At 37.0% G+C, this 17,680-nt stretch overlaps 1 protein-coding gene across 3 annotated transcripts in view; it reads left to right on the top strand.

The window, feature by feature from the left end:
• Window positions 1–17,680, top strand: part of SCAF4 (SR-related CTD associated factor 4) — a 59,957-nt gene that overhangs the window by 26,928 nt on the left and 15,349 nt on the right. For 2 of the 3 annotated variants that reach the window (XM_027041735.2, XM_027041737.2), the window contains exons 5-18: window positions 195–330; window positions 638–777; window positions 1,389–1,565; window positions 6,840–7,036; window positions 7,684–7,792; window positions 9,392–9,556; window positions 10,073–10,158; window positions 10,859–11,049; window positions 12,409–12,509; window positions 12,952–13,065; window positions 13,809–13,965; window positions 15,399–15,556; window positions 17,247–17,412; window positions 17,500–17,586. In XM_027041735.2, coding sequence (XP_026897536.2) covers window positions 195–330; window positions 638–777; window positions 1,389–1,565; window positions 6,840–7,036; window positions 7,684–7,792; window positions 9,392–9,556; window positions 10,073–10,158; window positions 10,859–11,049; window positions 12,409–12,509; window positions 12,952–13,065; window positions 13,809–13,965; window positions 15,399–15,556; window positions 17,247–17,412; window positions 17,500–17,586 — 1,984 coding nt within the window. The remainder of the gene's footprint in view (window positions 1–194; window positions 331–637; window positions 778–1,388; window positions 1,566–6,839; window positions 7,037–7,683; window positions 7,793–9,391; window positions 9,557–10,072; window positions 10,159–10,858; window positions 11,050–12,408; window positions 12,510–12,951; window positions 13,066–13,808; window positions 13,966–15,398; window positions 15,557–17,246; window positions 17,413–17,499; window positions 17,587–17,680) is intronic. The other variant, XM_027041736.2, reaches the window with a different exon arrangement.

Below are 17,680 nucleotides of genomic sequence, written 5' to 3' on the forward strand. Positions count from 1 at the left end.
CCCCTTCTTTGTTTTTTACTTTATCAGAGTAGTTTTTAACCAGGTTGTAATTCTGAAGATAACTTTTTTTTTCTGTTTGTGAAATAGATTTAGTACAGAAATACTAGCCTTGGGATTTTTTGGTTTTTTTTAGTAAGACGTATAATACATTATTTATGCAAATATTTATTGTATATTCATGTTTTGTTACACAGAGTAAAATAGTTCGCGTGCTGAACCTTTGGCAAAAAAATGGAGTATTCAAAATTGAAATTATTCAGCCTCTTTTGGACATGGCAGCAGGAACTAGTAATGCCGCTCCAGTACCAGAAAATGTTACTAATAATGAAGGTATGGTCAAATATATCTGTGAGCTTAGAAAATGTTACAACTTTTTCTGCATGTGAAGTTTGAAGTCTGTTTGTACTGGTGGAATTTTTCCATAAAAAAGAAATTGGAAGTTATGGTTTACTTTCCATAATTGTTATTTCTAGTAAAAATATGCTCTTTCAGTATTTGCTGTAGTACCACGATCTGTGTTTTTACTATATATTAAAATGAATGGAATGTTGTTACAGTAAAAAAGCTTAATGGAGTTCAAAAAGGAAAATGTGTAGATTAAAGTTTTTGTAGGTCTTAATGACCTTTTCTTTTTTAGGCTCACCTCCACCTCCAGTTAAAGTTTCTTCTGAACCCCCCCAAGCCACTACAAACTCTGTACCATCTGTACCACAGTTGCCTAGCTCTGATGCTTTTGCTGCTGTGGCCCAACTGTTTCAGACAACTCAAGGTCAACAGGTAAACTACCTGTCTGGAGATTAAATTCCTTGCAGTTAGGTACTATTGTCAGTTTTGATTTTCCTTTCCTAACTAGTGAGGACATTCAAGGGAGGAAATATTTCTACTTTTCACCTGGAAAAGCCTTCAGTAGGAAGGTAATAGAATAGGGATAAATAGAGAAGATGTGGGAAAGGTGAAAAATAAGGGAGCCACATACTGAGAAATGGCAATACCTCTTTGAAGAGAACCTCAGAACTGCTGACTGGTTGGTATTGTTGCTCATAATTCTAGCATTTCCAATTAACTTCAAAATTATTTGGATTGGAGGTGAATTTTACATTTTTCTAGAAAACGTTTATTTACCTTGTTTACAGTTCAATGTATTTTCTCTTTTTGACCATCATTTTCTGCCTTTGGGGTGTCAGCATATATTTTTAACCTTAAGTGACCCCAATCCCTGATATTTACAACAGACTTAACCATTACTAAAAGGTGTTTTCTTTTTCCAGTTTACTTTGTGCCTACGCTATTTTGAGTCACCTTTAAGAATTTTTTCTCTTCAGTAAATTAACTTTTGATACTATGATTATACTTTGCTATGTGGTTTATCAGTTTTCCCATTTTTTAAGCTTCAGCAGATCCTTCAGACTTTTCAGCAACCTCCAAAACCACAGTCTCCCGCCATTGACAATGCTGTGATGGCGCAGGTCCAGGCTATCACGGCTCAGTTAAAGACGGCTCCTGCACAGCCACCTGAACAAAAAGCTGCTTTCCCCCCGCCTGAGCAAAAAACTGCATTTGACAAGGTAGGCTTCACTCAACCCACCTTAACTGTTTAGACCACTCAATTTGGAATGTGGAAGTTACTTCTTCTCTACTTTCTCTCTAGATTGTTCATTTTGTTGTTTTTTTGGTTGGAGGAATTTTCCCCCTCAATATCAAAACATTGATTATTTTTCCTGGTCATAAATGTAATATATACTCTTTACAAAAATTTCCAGTAAAAAGGAAATGGAAAAGAAAACAGGAAAGCTTTCACCGTTAACCCCCATTCTTGGGAGATAACTACTCTTTTCCAAACTAATTTCCCATGGATATATTTTTCTTTATTGGTCATAATATGTTTGTATGTCACACAATAGGTAATATTATAAATGTTATAAATATAAATTATAAATATTATAAAGAAAATATATACAGTTTTTAACTTGCTTGTTTTTATCTTAATCTTATTTCTTTGTTGTTAAGGTTAGTAGATTTAGTTCTACATTTTTACTGAGTGCTTATTAGGGATATTCTATTACATCTGTGTGTCACAGTTTAGCCATTCCTCTATTGATAGACAATTAAGTTACCTTGTGCTTTTTGCTGTTAAAACTTAGTTACAATATGTATAACTTGAGAGTTTTGTTCAGTATCTTCCAACTTTGTTGGCCATAGGCATGTTTAAGGAGCTGAGCTAGTAAGGGCATAGATGTGCTGAATTTGCACAGCTTAGAGCTTCCCATTGAAATGTTAACTCAAGCAACTCTATCTTAGCTGTTTTATGTCTTGTGTATTTATTGGGTTTATGACTATATAAACTTTGATTTCATCTTACAGGTCTCACTGCAAAAGCAAAAATATTTGAAAACCCTAGAACGAAGTGATAATTTTTAGTTTAATCATCTCTAAAATGTTTTATTCTTTCCAGATTTTAATTTTAAGATATAATAACTTTATTGCTGGTAGTCCAAATTAAAAATCCATTTTGGGGGTGCCTGGGTGGCTCAGTTGATTAAGTGTCCGACTCAATCTTAGCTCATGTCTTGATCTCAGAATTGTGGGTTCAAGTCCTGCATTGGGCTCTGCACTGGGCATGAAGCCCACTTAAACAAAAAAGAATGCATTTGGTATATACTGGTTGTCATTATATCTTAGTGATTTATGAACAACTACTGATTAAAAGAAGTTTGAATAGTGGCACCTGGGTGGCTCAGTCAGTTAAGCGTCCACTTCTTAATTTTGGCTCAGGTCATGATCTCATGGTTCAGGAGTCTGAGCTCCGCATTGGGCTCTTCACTGGCAGAGTGGAGCCTGCTTGGGATTCTTTCTTTCTCTCTGCCCTTCCCCTGCTCGTACACGCTCTCTCTCAAAACAAATAACATACATAAGTAGAAAAGGAATACGTGCTAATAGGGAAGAAAAATAGCAAACAGGAAGTTCTAAAGTAAAAGGGGAAGCAATTCTCTGCTTTGAACAGATTTGTGTTTGCTCTTTCAGAGTTTAGGAAAACTCTCCCGCTTGGATTTTTTTTTTTTTTTTTAATATTTTGGTAGTTTTATATTTTTGTTTTCTATGTTTGTCTCTTCATTCCATCTGGAACCTAGTTTAGAATATGGTTCAAGACAGTTAAATCTCGAATTTTTTGGAAATAGCCAATTCTCCCTCACTATTTTTGTCATACACTGAATTCCGGATTCTCATTTGTTTCTGTGTCTATTTGTGGACATTAGGATTCTATTGTGCACAGCTAATATGTTTATTTCTGTATCATAACAATTTAAATACTTGCAGCTTCTATACTATATTCTGTATCTCATTTCCAAGTATCACACACACACACACACCCCGCTCTGCTTCTTTTTCAGACTTTCTTTGGCATATGTATTAATCTGTATTCTCCAGGGGAAAATACTGCTTACACACACACAGAGGGAAAGGGGAGAAAGAGAGATTGGTTGATTTTTAAGAAATTATTTGACTCAGTTGTGGAGGCTGGCAAATTTGAAATTTGTAGGGCAGAAGGCAGGCTGGAAGTTTATTAGGTAAGAGTTAATGTTACAGTTTTGAGTCTGAATTCTACAGAGCAAGTTTTCTATGTTGCTGTCTTGGGAATTCCTTGTTCAAGAAACCTAAGTTCTTACTCTTAAGGCCTTCAACTGAGTGGTTGAGGCCCACCCACATTATGGAGGGTATTTCTTTATTCAAATGCTATTAATTGTTAATCACATTTTTAAAAGACCTTCACAGGAACATCTAGATGAATATTTGACCAAACAACTGGGCACCCTAACCTAGTCAAATTGGTACAGTTAACCATCACAGCATACTTTTTCAAGATGAACATGGGGCGCCTGGGTGGCTCAGTTGGTTAAGCGTCCGACTTCAGCTCAGGTCATGATCTCACGGTTTGTGAGTTTGAGCCCCGTGTTGGGCTCTGTGCTGACAGCTCAGGGCCTGGAGCCTGCTTTGGATTCTGTGTCTCCTTCTCTCTCTGCCCTTCCCCTGCTCATGATCTGTCTCTCTCTGTCTCAAAAATAAATAAAATATTTTTTTAAAAACTCTTAAAAAAAAAAGATGAAATTTAGCATAAATTTTAAAATGTATTAATTTAAGAAGTGCCAAGAGCTTCTTATACTGCATCTCTGTTGACATCATTTTTCATTTAAGTCTTATTCAATTATTGATTCATTTATTCTTAAGGTATTTAGTCCTTTTTCATGTTTGTTTCTTTTAAGTGGTCGTGTTATTAAACACTTAGTTTTCTAATAGGTTCTCTGAGATTTCTGGGTAGCTACTAAATTTGACTTTTCCTCTTCAACATCTATGCCTGTTTCTTTTTCTTACTGTATTGGGGGCTAGGACTTCTAAAAAAAATGTTGAATAACAGTAATGCTAATGGAGTCCTTATTTTTTTGTTGTTAATTTGAATTGTAATTCCTCTAGTGTTTCACCCCAAGTAGTTGGTTGGTCAGTGTTTATTAGTTGCATGAAGTTTAGAAAAAGAAATTCTGTGCTTTTCCTTTGACTAAAAGGTCTGTTTTAAGCTAGTAAAACAGCTTGACTGGGAACGATTTATTTCAGGTGCTTCATGGATCTTCAGTTTCCTAAAAAGCAACAAAAAAATGCCTTTTTGGATAGATTTCAGTTTAATTTTTTAATTGCTTCAAATCTTCTTCCAAAGCATTAGGTATAGAGCTTAAAACTTTAAAGAACATATCTATATGTGAGGGGTGCTAAGCATCCAGCTCATGGTTTTGGCTCAAGTCATGATCTCATGGTTCATGAGATCAAGTCCCGAGTTGGGCTCCATGCTGACAGCGAGGAGCCTGCTTGCAACTTTCTCTCCCTGTCTCTGCTCCTCTCCCTGCTCACTCGAGCATATGTGCTCACTCTCTCTTTCTCTGAATAAACTTGAAAAGAACATATCTGTGTGTGTGATAAATGGCAAAGACCATGGGTTTTGTTTTTCCTAGACAGTTTAGACCTTAGTTTTAATTTTGATTCCTATTATTGATACTGACTCTGTCTTGGTACTTAGTCCCTTAAATATTCAGTGTGCAGCACTGCAAAATAGTGATGGTAATACCTACGCTTTACTATTGCTGTGGGGGTTAAACATACTAATGTGTGTGAAACAGCATAGTGTCCTGGTAATAATTAGATTGCTCAATATAATAAGAACTTTTAATGACATGGCCTAGCATTACAAAGAAACACAGTGTTGTCCAAGAAGGGGACTTCCCATCCTAATTTAGAAATCTGTTGTGCAATAAAGTAGAACCATTATTTTTAGGCAGAACTGGCATGAAACAACTCAGATTTAAGAATTTGAAGTTGAAAATCCATGACAAGAATGGACACAGCTTGAGGGGAAAGTCTACTTGTTGAATGCCAGAGACTGAGAACTTTGAAGTCAAAAGAACAGTTCCACATCCCAGTTCTTCCATTCGCCGACTGTGCAATCTTAGTAATGATTCTTAATCCCCTATACCTTAGATTCCTTGTCTATAAAAAGAAGAAACTGTACCTAAATTATGTCTACATTGCAGGCTTCTTGTGATGTCATGAAGTATCATGTAGATAGTAAGACACAGTGGATAGTAATAGAATTAGTAGTAGGTGTTTGTGGTGTTACCTTCCTTCCTTTCTGAATGGATGTAATCATTTTTGTTTTGAAAGAGGAAGAGAGAAACCCAGGCAGGCTCTGCATTGTCAATGCTGAGCCCGATGCTGGCTCAGTCTCATGAATCCTGAGATATGTCCTGAGCTGAAATCAAGAGTTGTATGCTTAACTGACTAAGCCACCCAGATGTCCTCGTAATCTTATTTTTAAATGCCTCTTCTTCTAGACATGATCTTGTGAAGTGCTGGGGTTCTTACCTTTCTTCTTTTTTTAATGTTTCTGGTAATCTGATATGTGCTGTGAAGTTTTAAGGAAGAAGCTAGTGCCTAGGTAGTAAGTTCTTCATGGCCCTGTCTATACCATTCTCTTTTTTTCTTTGTCATATTAGTATGTTCTTATGCAAGCAGTACATGGACATTTTTTATAGGCATTTACAGTCATTTGATAAGACAGTCTTGGTACATTTTACAGTTAATTGAAAACGTACACCCATTTTCTTTCTTTCTTTTTTTTTTTTTCTAAGTTTATTTATATTGAGAGAGCACATACAGGTTGGGGAGGGGCAGAGAGAGAGAGGGAGAGAGATAATCCCAAGCAGGCTTTGCACTGACACAGGGCTCGATCTCACAAATGGTGATATCATGACCTGAGCCAAAATCAAGGGGACACTTAACCGACTCAGCCACCCAGGTGCCCCTGTACACCCATTTTCATGTGTGCCAAGTTCCAAAAGTTTTTGGTCTCTGAAAGAGAATATTTTAATAAAATATTTATAGTGCTAAGTTAACTATAAAATAAGCATATAGAAAATAATCCGAAGAAAACACTGCATTTAAGTTGAGGAAGAAAAGCAGAATGAAAAATTGTCTTTTTCAGATGGGATTTGTATGGAAATTATCTGTAAACCAAAGTCCTAAGGGGCCAGTGGGAACGTGAGATTGTACATGACAACACAGTGGCATCATAGATGATAGTAAACATCTGTTGTTTTTATAAAGTCTTCTGTGCGGTGTATCCCAATCTCAATTTTAAAACGGAATATGGAGGGCGCCTGGCTGGCTCAGCCAGTAGAGCACGCAACTCTTGATCTTAGGGTTGGGAGTTCAAGCCCCACGTTGAGGATAGAGCTGATTTTTAGAAAATAAACAAAAATATTAAAAAATAAAATGGAATATTGGCATCCATATTCCAGAAGCTTCTTGATAGATTTGATTATGATGATGAGCCAGAAGCTGTGGAAGAATCAAAGAAAGAAGATGCTGCTGCCGCCGCAGCCACCGCTGCTGCCGCCGCCGCTGCCATCACGGCACCTGCTGTGGCTGTTGCACCAGCACCTGCTGCTGCCACACCGGCTGCCACGCCTGCCACTTCCCCTCCTCAGGCACCCTTGTAAGTGTCTTTTTTTCTGTTCCACAGGGGATTCAGTGGGAAACATGATGCAAGTAGAGTTGGCCCTTGCACAGCGTGGTGTTGAGGTGATGACCCACGCACAGTCAAAAATCCATGGTAGAACTTTGCCTCCCCCAAAACTTATATAGCCTACTGTTGACCGGAAGCCTAACCGGTAACATGAGCAGTTGAGTAACGCATATTTTGTATGTTGTATGTATTACGTACTGTGTTCTTCCAATAAAGTAAGCTAAAGAAAAGACAACGTTAAAATCATAAGGAAAATATGTTTACGGTACTGCACTGTCGACAAAAAAATCTGTGAATAAGTGGATTCACACAGTTAAAGGTGATGTTGTTCAAGGGTCAGCTATAACTTTAGTAAAAAAATCATTTTTCATATAGTTTTTTAAAATTATATTTTGGGTTTTCTCTTGGGAGGAGATCCTATGAGATTTACAGTTAAAAATGGCTTTTATGTTGGGAATAATGCTGAGTATATAAATTAATGTGGGCAAGTACCTCATTTGGTAAGATGTTGGTTATTGATGACTCCTGAGCAACATTCGTAATGTCTCTGTAGTATAAATGTGGCTAAGAATCTTATGTGTTTTTGAACGGATAAAAGATAACTCATCTTTTTTTAGTGGGTTTCCTGGAGATGGCATGCAGCAGCCAGCATATACACAACATCAAAACATGGATCAGTTTCAGCCTCGAATGATGACAATACAGCAGGATCCAGTGCACCATCAGGTACAGCTGAGTTTTAATAAGTGAAGATCTGTTCATTAGAGCATATGGATTGTGTTTCACAGACCACTATTTAGCTGTGTGTTTGGCTTCGTGGTACTGCAGCTGCAGTCAAAGCCGATGAGCATGTAATGGAGTTATTTTTTTAAAACTTTAATTAAAACAAGGATGCTAAATACTACATCCTTATATATTTTAATAGTAAGTATTTTTTGTTAAAAATCGTTTAGGGCGAGATTATGGCTCTGTTTCAGGGAGTTAGCCTCCTTAGTTGTACACTTCTCCCTCGTGAGGAACCTTTTTTGGGGTAAATGTTAAGATGCTTTAGAGGGTTTTCAGCTCTCACATTCAGAAGTATAGTGTGAAATCTGCAGTCAAGGGAGCATAGCACACTGGAGAATTGGAAGAAGTTAGGTAGAGATTTATTTGTTCATTGGGTTTATTTTAGTAAATCCTCTATTCAGAGTTTCCTAAACTTGACTACGCCGCTAAATTATAGGTGTCGGGATCCAGGCTAAAGCCAATCTAGAGAATCTGTATATTTTTTTTAATTGTATACTACTTTGTAGCCTTATTTAGAAAGGGCTCTAAGAAATTTCTTCAGAGGATATTCATTTTCTTATGTACATTGTGTTTGGTCCATTCTATAATTCGGTAAAATAAAAATGATACTATGATTTTGATTACTTACTGATGAATGAGGTTTGAGAAGTTTTTTATAAGCCTATTTAAAATCTGAAGAAAACCTGGTGCACTTATTTCCAAATGTTCCAATTAACAGTTACTGAAAATTTAAATTAGAAGGAATACTTCTTTGTGACAATTACAATTATACTTTTAATTTTGTTGGTATTGGACCAGCACATGCAGAAATGTGTTACGTTGTGGCTTATTCGCATTATTATTATGATATTTTAAGCCCAAAAAGTAGGCATGTTAGTTGAAACATCCCTTGGAGTAAATTTTTAAAAAGTGAACCTGTACACATCATTGCTGTAGCCACTTCCCCTCCCAGAAGGCTTAGTTAATTGCCTTTGAGGTTGAAGGGAGATAGTTTGCAATACAGTACCTCTCTGATTTTTAAGTTTAGTCTGTCACTATTGTTCCTCATATAAATGAAATCACGTCTTTAAATCTATAAAGTCAAACCTTTTTATAATTTTTAAATGAGTTATAGGATTTTTAACAGTTTTTTGTAACAGTTTTTCAGGTAAATATTATACCTATGGAAATTGTTAATCATTGCATCTCACTACAGTTTTCCCTTGATGAAAATTTATTGAAGATGTTTTAGGGTTTTTTTTTTAAATGTTTATTTATTTTGAGAGTGCACACACAAGTTGGGGAGAGGCAGAGAGAGAGGGAATCACAAGCAGGCTTTGTATTGTCAGCACAGAGCCAGACACGGGGCTTGAAACCATGAACCCACGAACCAGGAGATCATGACCTGAGCCGACATCAAGAGTCGAACGTGCAACCAATTGAGCCACCAAAGCACCCCGAAGATATTTTAGTTGTATATCAAGTAACTAAGGACTTTCTTAATTATTTTTGGTAGCTGTTATTTAAAATCTACTCATATGCTGTCTTTAAATTCAAAAGGTTCCACTTCCTCCTAATGGACAGATGCCAGGTTTTGGCCTTCTTCCTACACCTCCATTTCCTCCCATGGCTCAGTCTGTGATTCCTCCAACTCCACCCGTGCAGCAGCCTTTCCAAGCTTCTTTTCAGGCTCAAAATGAACCACTTACACAGAAGACACATCAGGTAAAACTGTATTCTTAGATTGGTGATCTTTTTGGTTGCTTCAGCTTATGTGCAGATTCCTACCTGTTTGCTTGTTATCTTCATTTTTGAATGTGGAGAAAGACTTTGCTGGGCACATATTAACCCTCTCTGTGCCTAAAGTTTTTCATCTGGAAAGTGGACATAGTAATACCAATTTCCATAGGATTCTGTGAGGATCGAGATAGAATGTAGAATACTTAATCATTGCCTAGTTTACTGCTGTAGTCAATGGTTTATTAAAACAGTATATGACTTATACAAATTTCCAGACGTGTTTGTTTCTTCTAATCTTGTAAACCATATGAAATTTTTTCCCTGCTGATGGACAGTCATTATTAAACTAGTAATGTGATGTCAGGTAACCAGAATAAATCTATTTCAGGGCAAGAGAAATTTTGTAAGTTAGCAATTTTTAGATTTTGTCTTCTTGCCTTTACAATTTCCACTTTTCTCATTTAATGATGGGTGGTTGTTTTTGGTTTTGGTTTTTTAAAGGAAATGGAAGTAGAACAACCTTGTATCCAAGAGGTTAAGCGACACATGTCTGATAACAGAAAGTCAAGATCTAGGTCAGCATCCAGGTAATTGATAGAAAATGTTTTTCCAATCCTGTATGTCTTAGGAGACTAATTAAAATCAAACTGGATTATTTTTAGATATGCAGTGTTAATAAGATAACATTTGGTATATTTGTATGTCTGTATGTGTAGAATGGGGGCAGAGGCAGTAATAAAAAAAAAAAAAAAAAACTAAGGTTGGTCATCTCACCCATGCTTTTCCCCTTGAGTTGCTGTAATCGCTGCATACAGCTATACATAGAATGATGAGAATTATGTATTCACAGTTCCTTCACAAGTTTATTAGCTGACAAAAATGGGAAGATAATAAGTAATACTATAATCAGGTAACATTTTTAATTGCTGCAGAAAAGAAGTTAACTGAGAAGATAGATATCAATAGTAGAAGTGTATCCCAATGATGACAGCTTCTAACACTACCAGTATGTAATTCAGTCTAGTACAGAATTATCGAAGATGAGAGATACTTTTATATGCTAGTAACCTTATTTATCTCATTTTAAGTATATGCATGCTTTCTAACTTTCAACATATTAAAAATGTTTAAAATGAATTCCCTGCTCCTGAATTATTACATATCCAAACATTAAACTATCTAGTTTTATATATATATGTATATTTTTTTTTCCAGATTAACACCTGCTTACCTTTTTTGTTTTTTTTTCTCATGTTCTACTCCTTGTCTCCCTCATGAAAATGTTAGGTCACCAAAAAGAAGGCGATCTCGATCTGGCTCTAGATCGCGAAGGTCCCGTCATCGACGTTCTCGTTCTCGGTCCAGAGATCGACGCCGACATTCACCTAGATCTCGGTCCCAAGAAAGGCGAGATCGAGAAAAAGAAAGAGAACGCCGACAAAAAGGCCTTCCTCAAATCAAACCAGAAACTGCAAGTGGTAAATTAAACTTCTTGCATTATTTTTTTTTGTGTCCTGGGTTTAAAATGTTTTCTAACTGATAGCAAAATAGCATTTTATCGTATCTTGTTTGTGTTTTGGTGTATACCCTTGAGTTTGCTTTGATATGTTAAGCCAGCTGTAAAGCAGCAAATAGGGAGTGAACCAAACTAATAGTGATGAGGAATAAAATAATAGCATGTTTTGGGGCGCCTGGGTGGCTGTCGGTTGAGGGTCCGACTTCGGCTCAGGTCATGATCTCGCGGTCCGTGAGTTCGAGCCCCGCATCGGGCTCTGTGCTGACCGCTTAGAGCCTGGAGCCTGTTTCAGATTCTGTGTCTCCCTCTCTCTGACCCTCCCCCGTTCATGCTCTGCCACTCTCTGTCTCAAAAATAAATAAACATAAAAAAAAAAATTAAAAAAAAAAATAATAGCATGTGTTTAATGTATGGAATAGAAAGCAGTTAACTAGCTCTCCTATACATAATAGCAAGGTTCTCCTTTTTTTCCAGATTAACTAATAGCCTCTTTTATAAAGATACAGTTTTACAGACTATATTATCTCCTGAATTTCATTATGTATTTAGAATATGTTTAATATGGTATGCTAGACACATTTTTTTTTAAAACTTTTTAATGTTTCTTTGTTTTTGAGAGAGAGAGGGAGAGACAGAGCATGAGCATGGGAGGGGCAGAGGGAGGGAGACACAGAATTCAAAACAGGCTCCAGGCTCCAAGCTATCAGCACAGAACCCGACATGGGGCCTGAACTCAGAAACTGTGAGATCATGACCTGAGTCAGAGTCGGATGCTCAACCGACTGAGCCACCTGGGCACCCCTAGACACGTTCTTGGTACAAGTTTGCAGTTATTATTGAAATTTTAATTTATAATACAAATAGGGCATATGTAAAACTTCTGATTCTATAAGATTTATTACGTAGAACACAGCATAAGAGAAAAACCATCGTGTACACTCAATGGTCAGAAAGGGACAACTGTAGCAATGGACAGAAGCACTAGACTGGTTGTTGATCAAGAGAGCTGGGATCGGGTCTTCTCATGGCCTTGGGCAGGTTATTGTGTCTCTGGCCTGTTTTCATAGATGAAATCTTTAGATCTGTCCACAAAAGGGACAGAATTTTTCAACTCTTATGTTATTCACCATCCTACTCCCATTTCTGGAAGTACTACCACAATTTTCTAGAGTTTTTTTAGATGTATATAGGATTTGCTACTTAGCCTTATGATATCCTGTAACTTGTGCATTTTTTCTATAATGACTTTTTTCACTGTAGAAAAGTACAGTGCTGCCCATTATCAAATGTGTATATTTTATGATTATAATTTTATTTCAAGTTTGTAGCACTACACTCTGGGTGGGACAGCTGGACAAACGGACTACTCAGCAAGATGTTGCAAGTCTCTTAGAAGAGTTTGGTCCAATTGAATCAATTAATGTGAGTGTTTATGTTTAATGTAGTGACAGTGGATGGGTGTGATTAATGCCATTTTATAAAATTAAGGACTTGAGGCCCAAGTTAAAATTTGCCCAGCTTTGTAGTAGATGTGGCTAGAGTATAAGTGTTGAGTCCATGTTTAGCATCCTCTCATTTATTTAACCACATTTCTTGGACAACCAAGTTTAATTTAAAACCTTTCTCTAGAAAAAATCTGTGTTAATAAAACTTGGAGAACCATAGGTTTATTAAAAGTCGATAGTTGAGACCAAACTTGAATTTGCCAATTTATAACAAGTTAATCTCAGATTATAGAATCCTGGCTTCGTGGGTAGGTAATGGGCAGGGGAGTTGGGGTTGTTGGAACTAGTTATTTAGTATTTATTTTCTCGTTGCTCTTTGATTTTATTATATTTTATAATATTAAAATGTTTTGGAGCAGATGATACCTCCCAGAGGTTGTGCCTATATTGTTATGGTTCATAGGCAAGATGCTTATCGCGCCCTGCAGAAACTGAGCCGCGGAAACTATAAAGTGAACCAGAAATCCATAAAGGTACATTTTTATCCCTTGTAATTCATTTTTTAAAAACTTAACACAGAATATTACTTGGCTTTTTAAAAACTTATTTTGGACACTAAGGCATTTCATGTATATCTATTTAAGAGGTTGTATCTCCTAAAAATTAACATAAAGTTTAAAATCTTTAACTTAATTTAATTTAAAATGTTAAATGTTTATTTGCAAGATTTTTTTGGATTTTACACATTTTAGTTTTAAAGTTTGCCATCTCATTCTTAGAGTAAACGAAAATATTCAACAGAGATAAAGATAATAGGTACATTGGTATTCTTCCCCTAAGGGGCCAGAGTCAGCATTTCCTCAGTTATGTACCCTTGGATGATTGTGGTGCAAAAGGATTTTGTCTAATCTTAAATAATTTCAAAGTACCCAAGACTTTGGAAAGTGGTCCCCAGTATGCTGGGCTATGCAGGAAACCTCAGCCTTTCCCCAATAAACATTATTTTCCTTTTCTCTTTTATGTTTTATGTCAGTAGATTGGGGAGTGAATGGTTGGAGGAGTGGATAAGGAGGTGATGCCAGTTAAATTTCCACCAGGACAAAGTAGGAGAAAAGGTTAACCAATTAACTAGCATCGAAGGGAGATCCAGGGATAGGTCAGATTGCTCCCTTGTTGCCCAAATCTGAGTGATTAGAAATGTGAGGAACGGTTAATTCTCAAAACTGACGTTTTTTCCCTGTGCTTTCTTTTTGTATTTTAACTAATGGTGATATAGATTGCCTGGGCTTTAAACAAAGGAATAAAGGCAGATTATAAGCAGTATTGGGATGTAGAACTGGGAGTTACTTATATTCCATGGGACAAAGTCAAGCCTGAAGAACTGGAGAGTTTTTGTGAAGGAGGAATGTTGGACAGTGATACACTTAATCCAGGTAACGCAGTATTTAATTTCTTTTAAAATTCATCTGTTTTCTTGATAATGCATGTGAAAAATGTTTATTCTTTGCTGTAGGGATTTTTGAGATTTTTCAAGTACCCACTATGTGCCATTCTCTCCATTAAAAATTGAGGAAACCATGGTGAATAAGACAGATGTGGTCTTTGCCCTTAATGCAACTTATGTTTAGTGGGATAGATTCAGACATAAGTGAAATAATACTGATTGTGGAGTTAATCATTAATTTCAGTATTAAGTAGATCTTAAATAGAATTTTTCGCTGTGAAAAACCTAGCAGATCCAAATGAGTCTTAAACTGAACATTACTGGTATTGTTTTCATCCAGTGTTTCATAATAATTTCTTTGAAAGCATTTAAATGTCCAGAGAAACAATTGAAAGTAAACATGTAAGGCAAGAAGGTAGTTACCTGTGGCATGAATATTAAAAATCCAGATTGACAGTAGGATTACAGTGGGGAAAATAGCATGTGAGGGCATGACCTGGAGACTGATAGATAGCTGGACAAGGAGTGCAGGGTGGTGTGCCAAAATAAAATAAGCGACTAAAGGAGTTTCAAGCAAGTAGAGTTGGTTTGAGAGCCAAAAAGAGGTGGAACGATGTTGAGCCATTCCCATACCTTGACTTCTTTCCCCACAGTGCGTGATGCCTTCACTTAAGGGGAGAGCTAGGTTGGAACTCCTGGGTGGCACAGTCAGTTAAGTGTCCGACTCTTGTCTTCAGCTCAGGTCATGATCTTATGGTTTTTGTGAGTTCCAGCCCCCCGAGTCTGGTTTCTGTGATGACAGTGCGGAGCCTGCTTGAGATTCTCTTTCTGCCCCTCCCCTGTTTGCTCTCTGTCTTGCTCTCTCTTTCTGTCTCTCTCAAATAAACTTCTTTTAAAAAGGGCAGGTAGAGCTAGGTTTCCATTCACGCAATAGGTATTAGGGGTCTACTGTGTGCCAAACATTTTGGCACAGGCTCTGGTCAGGGTGCGGAGAGTCTTGCTCCTCCCTCCGGGGATCTTTAATCCAGACAACACACCATCATGGTTAAGAACATAGACCTTGGAGCCAGATGTGTGTATGTTGAATCCCATGTCTGCCACTTGTTAGTATGTGACCTTGTTTTCCTCAGTTTCCAAATTCTTTTCCTCACTTATAAAATGGGAACGATCATGGGACCTACTTCTTGATGGTTATGAGAATTCATTGGATTAATATATATATAAAATGCTTCAAACTGTGTCTGACACACAATAAGCATTCTTTTGCGTGTTATTGTTCATTCATTTAAATAATATAAGATTAGCATAAGCATTTCTTTAGTAAATCAGACTGCTGATTTTTTTATATAATCGTTTAAAAATTCTAGATTTAAAGTTACAAAAAATTGTCAATTTTTATTGTTAAATTTCTTTAACTCATAGATTGGAAAGGAATCCCCAAGAAGCATGAAAATGAAGTTGCTCAAAATGGAGGGGCAGAAACCTCACATACAGAACCAGTATCACCTATACCTAAACCTTTACCAGTGCCTGTCCCTCCTATTCCTGTGCCCGCACCTATAACAGTGCCACCTCCACAGGTAAGAACATTTGGGGTGTTACTTAAACTTGTAAGTGTCTGAAAGGTAAACTTTTCTAAATCTTTTTATAGATGTATGTCTAGGTCAGTGTTCAAAGACGTGAACACATAAATGTGCATATTAATAGTATTTTGGTATGTCAGACTTACTGTTTATAAACTAACACATTTTTTCATAAACATCAGTAAAATCAATTCATACCGCCTTACATCTGTCTAGGTTATTTAGTGTCTTTATAATGTTTCAGACTTGAGATGCAAACCTGATGGCATTTCTTGTATTCCGCTTCCCCTTGTTTTCTTTTATTGAATCTTTATTCTTTGGTGGGGGTTTATGTTCTGAGAGAACTTGGATATCCACCCAACAAGCAGCTGTTTTGAGAGAAAGAGAGTCTCTTAATCTTCAGTTTGGGTGGTGCTATCATGAAGTTTTTTAATGGATGAGTGAGAGCTATTTAATAAATTGAGTGCTATTTAACACAAAGGTATATTCATAAACCTCTGCTGTGTGGTCAGTGAGTGCATTTATGACGTAGGAGGAGACAAACTGGATTCTGACAGAATGTAGTTTGAATCTCAGCTCAACTGTTTATTCACAGCAATGTGACATTGGGCAGATCACCTACCTAATCTAAGCTTCAGTTTCCTATCTCTAAATGCACAAGTTCCCTTTCCTGGCTTTGGCTCCGGTGTTCTTCCTAGGTCAGAGTTGTTTTGAGGATTAAATGAGATCGTGAATGTTAAATACTCAGCATGTTTCCTGTTACATAATAAGAGCTCAATAATGAACAACCGTTTGGTAAAAATTTTAAGTCCTTGACCCACAGTGTTATGATCTGTTAGGTTTTTCTTGTTTTCAGTACCTTTTTCAGTTTCTCACATTAAATCTGAATCAGATAAATCTGAGCTGTCACAAAAGTGGGTTACCTAGCTTCTTGATTTTCCCCGTGTAAGGAGAAAATTACATGCTCTGATACATACTTAGTGGTGACATTTTATAAATAGATTCCCTACATTGACAGACTCGTTATTTGATCTTTTGGACAGGCCCTTCCAGCACAAGTTCTAAATAAGATTCAATGTATATATCACCACTCACTTAAAGAAACCTGACTAATCTGTTAAAATTTTTCAGACTTTTTTTTTTAATAGCTAACATTTGTAGGGTGTTTATTAAGTGACAGACACTAGCACTTAACATGTATTCCCTCTTTAATCCCTATTACTATGTGAGGTTGACATTTTTTCATTTTACAGATTAGTAAACTGAGGTCTAGAGATTGTAAATAGCTTACTCAAGGTCCCAAAGCTAGTTAAAAATGGGAAAGGGGCAGGCAGTTTCACCCCAGGACCTGTGATTTTAATCACTGTAAATTGCCAGGTAGCTTTTCTTAGAGTTGTAGTTATCAAATTTACTAACCTGACCACGGAACATTTTTTAACATATAGGATATTCTGTCAGAACACCAGTAGATGCTTGTGAGATGCAGTGTGAATTTGCTGTCATAGAGACCAGAAATTTGATGACTGTCATTTAGAGTAGGTACTAATTACCACCTGTTACTAGATAAATTTACTCACATAATCACAAATTTCGAAATATCTTTTTCAACAAGATCTTCATCTCAAGTTACTGTATGGATGGGAGGGTGGCTAGATATGTGGCTTCATTATTCTTCCTTTGTCTTTAGGTCCCACCACATCAGCCGGGTCCTCCTGTAGTTGGTGCTCTCCAGCCACCCACTTTCACGCCTCCCTTGGGCATTCCTCCTCCAGGTTTTGGTCCTGGTGTTCCTCCTCCACCTCCTCCTCCACCATTTTTGCGCCCAGGATTTAATCCGATGCATCTGCCACCAGGTACCGTGAGTTGTTCAAGAAGACATTCTTTTTAGAGCCCAAGATTAGTTGGCACAACATAAGTTGACATTATTTTTCTTATTGTAGGTTTTCTTCCTCCTGGACCCCCACCTCCTATAACTCCACCAGTATCCATTCCTCCTCCTCACACTCCACCAATAAGCATCCCAAACTGTAAGCATGTTTTTCTTTTGTGTTCACTAGTCCTCTTGGAGTTGGGAGTAGGAGGGGAGAGTGGACCAGTAACAGGGTCTAGAGTGTGGCAAAA

This window comes from Acinonyx jubatus, chromosome C2 (genome assembly GCF_027475565.1).
Source record: "Acinonyx jubatus isolate Ajub_Pintada_27869175 chromosome C2, VMU_Ajub_asm_v1.0, whole genome shotgun sequence".
Taxonomy (NCBI): Eukaryota; Metazoa; Chordata; class Mammalia; order Carnivora; family Felidae; genus Acinonyx; species Acinonyx jubatus.